This window comes from Tupaia chinensis, unplaced genomic scaffold, assembly GCF_000334495.1.
Source record: "Tupaia chinensis unplaced genomic scaffold, TupChi_1.0 Scaffold000273_1, whole genome shotgun sequence".
NCBI classification, from domain to species: Eukaryota; Metazoa; Chordata; class Mammalia; order Scandentia; family Tupaiidae; genus Tupaia; species Tupaia belangeri.
In genome coordinates, this window is record NW_006159755.1 from 2008738 (window position 1) to 2017674 (window position 8937).

At 57.9% G+C, this 8937-nt stretch overlaps 3 protein-coding genes across 3 annotated transcripts in view; 2 read left to right on the top strand and 1 right to left on the bottom strand.

Annotated features, from left to right (window-relative positions):
- VPS51 (VPS51 subunit of GARP complex) overlaps positions 1-2922 on the top strand; it is a gene marked incomplete in the record, with an annotated part of 18217 nt that extends 15295 nt beyond the window's left edge. Inside the window, 6 exon segments of the mRNA XM_027772423.1 lie at positions 24-262; positions 650-865; positions 1016-1234; positions 1680-1801; positions 1892-1979; positions 2521-2922. Coding sequence (XP_027628224.1) covers positions 24-262; positions 650-865; positions 1016-1234; positions 1680-1801; positions 1892-1979; positions 2521-2781 — 1145 coding nt within the window.
- Positions 2923-3057: 135 nt separating this feature from the next.
- On the top strand, positions 3058-7864 carry TM7SF2 (transmembrane 7 superfamily member 2). The gene is made up of 10 exons (XM_006149875.3): positions 3058-3269; positions 3691-3887; positions 3991-4045; positions 4333-4527; positions 4605-4708; positions 6361-6480; positions 6560-6728; positions 6932-7012; positions 7101-7223; positions 7491-7864. The coding sequence occupies exons 1-10, from the start codon at positions 3221-3223 to the stop codon at positions 7649-7651; spliced, it is 1254 nt and encodes a 417-aa protein (XP_006149937.1). The 5' UTR covers positions 3058-3220; the 3' UTR covers positions 7652-7864.
- A 139-nt stretch (positions 7865-8003) lies between these two features.
- Positions 8004-8937, bottom strand: part of ZNHIT2 (zinc finger HIT-type containing 2) — a 3182-nt gene continuing 2248 nt past the window's right edge. The window contains exon 2 of the mRNA XM_006149876.3: positions 8004-8937. This exon is cut by the window's right edge and continues 9 nt beyond it. Within this exon, the coding sequence (XP_006149938.1) occupies positions 8049-8937 (889 nt within the window). The 3' untranslated portion in view covers positions 8004-8048.

The window sequence follows — 8937 nt, forward strand, 5'->3', positions numbered from 1 at the left end:
TGCCCCAGCACTCGGGGATCGAGTGGCCCGCGAGCGCCTAGGCCACCACCTGCAGAGCCTGAGGGCAGCCTTCTTGGGCTGCCTGACAGACGTGCGACAGGCACTGGCTGCACCTCGGCTGGCTGGGAAGGAGGGCCCTGGCCTGGCAGATCTGCTGGGCAATGTGGCCAGCTCCATCCTGAGCCACATCAAAGCCTCTCTGGCTGCTGTGCACCTCTTCACCGCCAAGGAGGTGTCGTTCTCCAACAAGCCCTACTTCCGGGTACAGTCTCCCCTTGAGCCCTTGGTTGCTCATCCTGCTAGTTGGCCCTCCAGTACCCTTTTACCAGTGCTTGGGGGATGGGGGACAAGTTACCAGGGCACACTTGGTCCTTGCTCCAGGTACTCTGGAGTGGTTGAAAGTTCTCTTAAGGCATGATCTGGAGGGTGGGGAAGCTCCAAGCTGGGCTAAGAATAGGAGAGTGATAGGGTCTCCAATCCTGGCTCTGCCTCCTCCCCAGATAGGGGAGCCATTGTGGGGTACTTGGGATGCAGGTTGAAGCCATCCCTTGGAGAGGGGCAGGGCACTTAGGGTCCATGCAGAGGGTCTGGAGTAGCCCCAACCTGGCAGAGGGAGCCTACTGTGTACCTGGGCCCCTCTTCCTCACAGGGCGAGTTCTGCAGCCAGGGTGTCCGTGAGGGCCTCATCGTGGGCTTCATCCGCTCCATGTGCCAGACAGCCCAGAGCTTCTGTGACAGCCCTGGGGAGAAGGGTGGTGCCACGCCTCCCGCCCTGCTCCTGCTGCTCTCCCGCCTCTGCCTGGACTACGAGACGGCCACCATCTCCTACATCCTTACCCTCACTGATGAACAGTTTCTCGTGCAGGTGACCTGCTAGCTCAGCCGGGCAGGGAATGGTGGTGCCCTGTGCCCACCCTGACCTGCACCTCACCCACTCTGTGCCCAGCTTCTGGTTGGCAATAGCCCCTAAGCCGCCCTCGGCACCTACTGCCTCTGTCCTCTGCCCCTTACTTAGGACCAGTCTCCAGTTACACCTGTGAGCACACTGTGTGCAGAAGCAAGGGAGACGGCACGGCGGCTGCTGACCCACTACGTGAAGGTGCAGGGCCTGGTCATATCACAGATGCTGCGTAAGAGCGTGGAGACCCGGGACTGGCTCAGTACCCTGGAGCCCCGGAACGTGCGTGCTGTCATGAAGCGGGTGGTCGAGGACACAACGGCGATCGATGTGCAGGTGCTTCCCCAGACTGGCCTGCGGAGCCTGGTCCTGGTGCAGTCCAGGGTGCTGGGGATCCACCCTGCAAAGGTAGAGACAGAAGGGACCGACTGGGCAGTGCCTGTATCTATGCCTTGTACTTCCTCAGCCCTGAGTCGTGGCATCGTCGTCCCCATTTCACCTGTGGGGAAGCTGGCTCCAAGTCCCCCAGGAAGTTGGGCAGAGCTGATGCTGAAGATTGGGCCTCAGACCAATTCTGTGCCCTGCCTTTGGCCCCATCCCGGTTCTATAAATAGTGACTTGTACCAACTAGATACCAGGCCCAGTAGTGATTACCCTGTGATTCTTGTAACAAATGAGTAGTAACGTAAGGCACCTTCAGTGGGGCCTGGGCACCAGGGCAGAGGTGCGCTGGAGGTTCCCCATGCCCTGGCCTTAGTGTAGTACCCCCTTTTGCCACCAGGTGGGCCTCCTGTACGAAGAGGGTGTCCGCAAGGCCCAGAGCAGCGACTCCAGCAAGAGGACCTTCTCGGTGTACAGCAGCTCCCGGCAGCAGGGCCGCTATGCGCCCAGCTATACACCCAGGTCTGGCAGGCTGGGGGAGCCCCATGGGAAATGGACAAAAGAGGACGGAGGCAAAGGCTGGGCTCTGATTCCTTGTCTCCCCCCATCCAGTGCCCCCATGGACACCAACCTCCTGAGCAATATCCAGAAGCTGTTCTCTGAACGTATTGATGTGTTCAGCCCTGTGGAGTTCAACAAGGTCCAGAGTCCCCACTGACCTTGACTTCCAGGGGACCCAGGGGAGGTTGGCTGGATCTGCTTCGTATCAGCCCAGGGAACCTTAGGGACCCTGTCTGACACACACACCCCCATCTCTCTCTGGGGCTGTCTCTAGAGGGTTCAGAGCCTTGCCACCACCATTCCTCGGCCCCCTGCCCAGACTGAGGTCCCTGGGTGTGGGTACTGATCTATTGCAGTATGCCTCCTTGCCTGTGTCCTTGTTCTGGGTCCTCCCCAGGAATTCCTATTCACACCATGATCTTTGACCCCCCCAGCCCACGCTCAGGGATCTGGTGTCCTTAGTAATGCTTTTCTCCACCGCACATTCATGCTGTCCCCCATCTCTGTACCTGTCCCCTTTCTGATGTTGGTACTGACATTGTCCCTCCTTACCTGAGCCTGAGACTTTGTGCCGTATCTCAGCTACTGGCACCTGATGCTATCCTGGGCCCTTCTTAGAACGGTGTGCCCCTCACCCACCCCTGGTGTCACTGGCTCTACCCCTGCGTCTCTGCCTGCAGGTATCAGTGCTGACCGGCATCATCAAGATCAGCCTGAAGACGCTGCTGGAGTGTGTGCGTCTGCGCACTTTCGGGCGCTTTGGGCTGCAGCAGGTGCAGGTGGACTGCCACTTCCTGCAGCTCTACCTGTGGCGCTTTGTGGCCGATGAGGAGCTCGTACACTTGCTGCTGGATGAAGTGGTGGCCTCAGCTGCCCTGCGTTGTCCAGACCCAGTGCCCATGGAGCCCAGTGTCGTCGAGGTCATCTGCGAGCGCGGCTAGCCCCAGCCGGTGCCACGCACGATCCTGCGGTGCCCCTCACCCCACCCCCCATCCCAAGCATTCCCGGCTTTGGGTCTCTGTGGCCTTTCCCTGCCTGCTGGTGTCAACATCAATTAATAAAAGTGGCCTCCTCTTCTCGCATGTTGGGGCGGGACTTGCTGGGGGTGGAGTTCTGGGGCTGAGGCTCCTGAGGCGCCCGTGTCGGACCCGCCCCCAGGAGCCGGTTGGCTGGTGAGCTGGGCCCAGGATGGGCCGGGGGCGGATCCATGTAAAGATCTCCGGACCCGAGCGGTGGCTGTCCGAAGTCAGGGTCGGGACAGGTGCAGGCGCAGCGGGGCGGATCCTCTCATTGTGTTCCGAATTCATGTGGGGAATGGGGCGGGCTGTGTTCCCCTGACCGACTTTTGTGATCCCCATCGCCCCCGACGGAGCGGAGATCATGGCCCCTCAGGGCCACCAGGCCCCGCTGGAATTCGGGGGCCCCCTGGGTAATGGAAATATCTGGAGGCAGAGAGGGAGAGCTGGAGGGGGTGAGCTACGAGTGGGGGCGGGACAGAATCTGCGAGTGAAAAGCGTTGGGGTGCCCGGAGACTGAGGATACCCGGTGGTGTAGGAGAGGGGTTGCTGAGGAAGGCTTCGGATGCAGAGGTTGCACAGCCGGCGGTTTGTGGAGTGGGGGTGCTGGGAGTTAGGGGAGCACGAAGAGGTCTTCGTGGGGAGTCTGGGGGTCGGAAACCAAGATGGAAGTCAGGGAGGAGGATTGAGAGGCAGGGAGAAACTCGGGGCTGACGGCTTGGATACAAAGACAGGCGATGAGAATTCTGAGGGAGCCCTGGAGACAAGGGTGCCTGTGGGGGGTCGGGGGAGAGCTGGGAAATGGACACCCGACGCGATGGCCTCCTCTCGCAGGCGCCGCGGTGCTGATGCTGCTGCTGCCTGCCACCATGTTCCACCTGCTCCTGGTGGCTCGCTCAGGCCCGGCGCGCCTCCTGGGCCCAACCCCCTACCTGCCGGGCCTGGAGATGCTGTGGAGCCAGCGGGCGCTGCTGCTATGGCTCACCTGGTTCGGCCTGCAGGTGGCGCTCTACCTACTGCCGGCGCGCAAGGTGTGGGCTCTACTCTGTGACGCGCGAAGACCCGAGGGGAGGCCTTGGCGAGGGAGAAGGCACCTCCCCTCCAACCCTGATCAGAACCCCCTTGTGTCCTCAGGTGGCGGAGGGGCAGGAATTAAAGGACAAGAGTCGTCTGCACTACCCGATTAACGGTGCCTTGGGAACGGGCCCACATGCTGTAGTCCCACAGATGGGGGTGAAGCTCCAGGTCTAGCGGGAAGGTCCATGGAAATTAGCTCCCTGACCCCATGCTTCCTTATGATCCACCGCCCCTTTCCCCAGGGCAGATGCAGGAGAATTTTTCCATGCCCTTTGTCCCGACACCCCTAACCCATTTGCTGCTACTGTGTGAACTAGAGCAGTGACCAGGGCCAACCTCTGAATGGGGTGGGGTTGGGGGACGGCACAGCCCCAGGGCTTATTGTGTGTTGTGGTTCAGGCTTCCAGGCCCTGGTGCTAACAGCCCTGTTGGTGGGGCTGGGAGTGTTAGTGGGGCTGCCCTTGGGAGAGCTCTCGGAAATGCTCCTGCCCTTGGCATTTGTGGCCACACTCGCTGCTTTCATCTTCAGCTTGTTCCTCTATATGAAGGCTCAGGTAGCCCCTGCTTCAGCCCTGGCACCTGGGGGCAACTCAGGTGAGAAGGGACTCAGTGGGGTGGGGATGAGGCAGAAGGGGGTGCCTGCCTACACCTTTACGTCCATTCTTTTCCAGGCAATCCTATTTACGACTTTTTCCTGGGACGGGAGCTCAACCCTCGTATTTGTTCCTTTGACTTCAAATATTTCTGCGAACTGCGGCCTGGCCTCATCGGCTGGGTATGCTGGGTCTGATCTGGCTTTGGGCCAGGGGGAGGGCTGGGGTGGGTGCAGGACAGGGCCAAAATTGTGTAGACATCAATCATTCTTTCATCCCGTGAACATCTGTTGAGTCCACCATCTGTTGAGCCCTGGGTTCTGCTCTAGAAACTGGGAGACAAAAGAGAAAAAAATTACAGGAGAAAACAGAAATGTCTGCCTTATAGAGTCTACATTCTAGTGTGGAGGACAAAAAACTCAGTAAAGTATATTATAGTGTCGGGGTGACAAGTGCTGCGGAGAACAAAGCAGAGGTAACCAGGGGAACCTGGTTAAATAGCATGCATGCACAGAATCTATTTTGAGGAGGGTATGTCCGTGCAGTTTCATGGACAAGGAAGGCAGTGCAAAACCTGGAACTGCTGCTCATTGGGTTTAGTAAACTGTCACTGGTGACCTTGAAAACATTTGCACTGTGTTCTTGTGTTCTTTGATTATAATCAGCCATGCTGGACTGTGGCCAATATTACCCAAAGAGACTCTTGGGCAACATCTCTCCCTCTTTCTCTCTCTCTTTTTTTTTTTTAAGAGACCTTTTTGTAATAGGGTACATACACTTGCCAGAGAGACAGAGAGACAGAAAGTAAGAAATCACCCCCTAGGGAGGTGGACCACACTGCAATCCCTTCTCCTCCATTCTTGTCTTGGGATCTTGGGCATGCATGCACATGCGCCCAGTGTGTTTTAAGCTGCCAGGTCCAGGACTTGAACTGCAGTCGACTATGTGGGAGTCCAGCAATGTAACTATTACACCATCTGCTAGTCTCATCTTGGGCAACATTTCTTGTGTTGCCCTAGAAATGATTTCATCCGAAGGAAGGAGAAGTGCTAAGATCCACCATGGATCTGGATCCTGGCCTGATCACAGGCATGTTCACTTCTGAGGTCATTTTTTCATCTGTAAAATTAAGGCTTTTGGGACCCGCAGATGACGTAATGGTTACATCACTGGACCCCCCCCGCCCCCATGTAGTCAACAGCGTTTTGAGTCCCAGACCTGGCAGCTTTAAACTCATGCCGGGCGCGTGTGTGTGTGCCCAAGATTCCGAGAGGAGAATGGAGAAGGGATTGCGGAGTGGCCATCCCCCCTGGGGGGTGATTTCTCACTTTATCTCTCTGGTAAAAGCACACACCCTAAAGCAAAAATCTCTCAAAAAAAAATTAATAAAGCTTTCTCCTAAGATTATTGTGAGCTAGACGAGGTAATCTTAACGATAACACTGAGCTCTGCACTATTATAACCAGCCTGCTCAGGTCGACCCCTAGTGGCCATCAGCGAGCACTTACCACGTGCCAGGCACACTGTGCTTAGTGCTTCCTACACGTATTACTGAGTCCTCAGACAGTTCCATGGGGCAGATCCATGATTACGCCTACTTTCTACATGGGTGTGAGGAAGCAGTTAAACTAGATCTGTTTTAAGCCAGAGCATCCAACTGTTCCCCGAAGGCTTGCTCCAGGACAAGGTGAGAGAAAACCAGCTGGGTGCGCCTTGGGAGGCAGCCCACTGCGGACCCTGCACCTGCTCAACGAAGGCTGTGACAGCCAAGAGAAAAGGATAGGCTGAACTGCCTCAGCCAGGTACTGCCACCTGCCCTGTCCCCCTCCTGCAGGTCCTCATCAACCTGGCCTTGCTAGTGCAGGAGGCAGAGCTGCGGGGGAGTCCCTCATTGGCCATGTGGCTGGTCAATGGCTTCCAGCTACTCTATGTGGGTGATGCACTCTGGCATGAGGTGAGGCTGGACCGAGGAGGGGAGGGTGTCTGAGGACCTTGTGGGGAATACACCAGTGTGTCTGGTTCTGTTCCTGTAGGAGGCTGTCCTTACCACCATGGACATCACACATGATGGGTTTGGCTTCATGCTGGCCTTTGGGGACCTAGTGTGGGTACCCTTCACCTACAGCCTGCAAGCCCAGTTCCTGCTGTACCACCCGCAGCCCCTGAGGTTGCCCATGGCCTCCGTCATCTGCCTCATCAATGGTCAGTTAGGAGAGAACAGCAAGCTGGGCCCACAGTCCCCTCCCCCTTTTATGCATTCATTATTCAGCACCACTAGACAGGTGCTAAGGCCAGGGGCTGGGTATTGGTGTCCAGACTGTGGACAAGGGTGGATGATGGTCAGGGGGAAGCAAAGGCTGAGATGTCACCTCAGCCCTGACCACCCGTTCATGCTCTCCCCCTAGCTATCGGTTACTACATTTTCCGTGGGGCTAATTCCCAGAAAGACACCTTCCGAAAGAACCCTTCTGACCCCAGAGTGGCTGGTGAGCTGGTTTTCTGGAGGGCCATGGACAAGGTGGGGGCAGCTGGGCTTTCCGAAGGTGCCCTACCCTACTACTTTTCTCCCCCCAGACCTTGAGACCATCTCTACAGCCACAGGGAGGCAGCTGCTGGTGTCTGGGTGGTGGGGTATGGTCCGCCATCCCAACTACCTTGGAGACCTCATCATGGCCCTGGCATGGTCCTTGCCCTGTGGTAAGTGGCCTGGGTGGGTATGGATTGGGTTATGTGGGAGGCACAGGTGAAGTAGTGACCACAGGATGACCAGTCTGGGTGCATCCAGGGAGCTGGAGCTGGACCCCATGGCCCAGACAGACCTCTGTGACAGTTCAGGACTGCCAGTGTCTTGCTGCAGATCCTGAACCTCTCACCACTGAGTCCTGGTGACCATGTCAACACCACAGGGTGTAGAACTTTGTGAACTAAGGGGTGGCTGGTGGTCACAGAACCTCCTCTCTTCAGGAGTGTCCCATCTGCTACCCTACTTCTACCTCCTCTACTTCACTGCACTGCTGGTGCACCGTGAGGCCCGGGATGAGCAACAGTGCCTGCAGAAGTATGGCCGGGCCTGGCACGAGTATTGCCAGCGTGTGCCTTACCGCATCCTGCCCTACATCTACTGAAGCAGCTTTGCCCACCCATCCCTCAGCACACCCTGCACTGGGAGCCTGGGCACATCTGGACTCAACCAGCCCCTAAACCCTACCCCCAGCTCAGCCCTACCAGGCAGAGATGAACAGCCTCAGAGAAGAGGCAGTTTGGAACAAGGAGAAAAATGAAGCTGTTCCCCAAAATGGAGATGTTCTTCCTTTGGATAAATGTTCTGGAACTCTTAATATGACTCTCCCATTCTGGGGTTGGGATGTTTATGACTGGCTGGGTCATCCCTGATCAGTGAGATACTAGGAGATGCTTTGTGGGACAAGAGTCTTGGAGTGGGTGGGACCACAGGGCTCACTCAGAAACTGACACTGCTAACAGGGCGGACCAATCACAGCTTTATTGACAAGGGTTCCTAGTTCAGCCAGGAAGCTCCTCAATGAGAGTCCTTGGAGCAGGTGGCATAGGGCCTCCCCAAAGCCGCTCCAGCTCCCCGGTGAGGGCTGTCACCTCCTCAGCTGCCATGGCGTGGGCTCGGTGGGCTTTGGCACAGTCTAGAGCCAGGGGTGTGAGGACAGCCTCATTTTCATTTGTCCAGGCCAGCAGAAACTGGCACTTCTTCCGGGCCCGGTAGAGACGTTCTTGCTCTTCTCTAGCCACAGCCTGTTTACGAGCCCGCCCCAGGGTCTGTGCCAGGTGCCCCAGTGCTGCCAGCGTGTAGCCTTTCTGGTTGGCTGGGCTCTCACCCAGCAAGATGCGCGCAGCCTCATACATAGCACCCCGTGTACCCAGGGGACCAGGTGGGTGCTCGCCCGCTTCCAGCACGTGGGCTGCAGCCTGCAGAGCTTCATCCGCTGAGGCAAAGACTTGCTGGTTGCCCAGGGCTCCGGAAACACCTAGCAGGGTGGCACAGAAGTCGGAGAGCAGCGCGTCGTCCCCGCCGTGATACAGAGCGAGGGTGTGTGCATAAGCGAACAGCACGTTGGGCAGCTGGAACCGCACGAGCGGCGAGACCGGGCCGCGACTCAGGCTGGCCAGAGTTGGGATGCGGGTGGGCACTGAAGGCGTGCAGGCCCCTGGAGGGTCTCCAAGAACTGGCTCGGGGGCCAGGGGCTCAGCGGAGGCATCCTTTGCGGATTCCCGCCGGGTGCTAAAAGGGAAGGAAGGCTCCGCCTCCGCGGCGTCACTGCCTGGGGTATCATCCAGTTCCTCCAGAAGCGGTCCGTCCCGGCGGCCCCACCACCACGGCTGCCAGGGGGGCAGCAGCCGCCCCGCCTCTCCTCGGGTCAGCAACCGTTCGGAGGCCGCC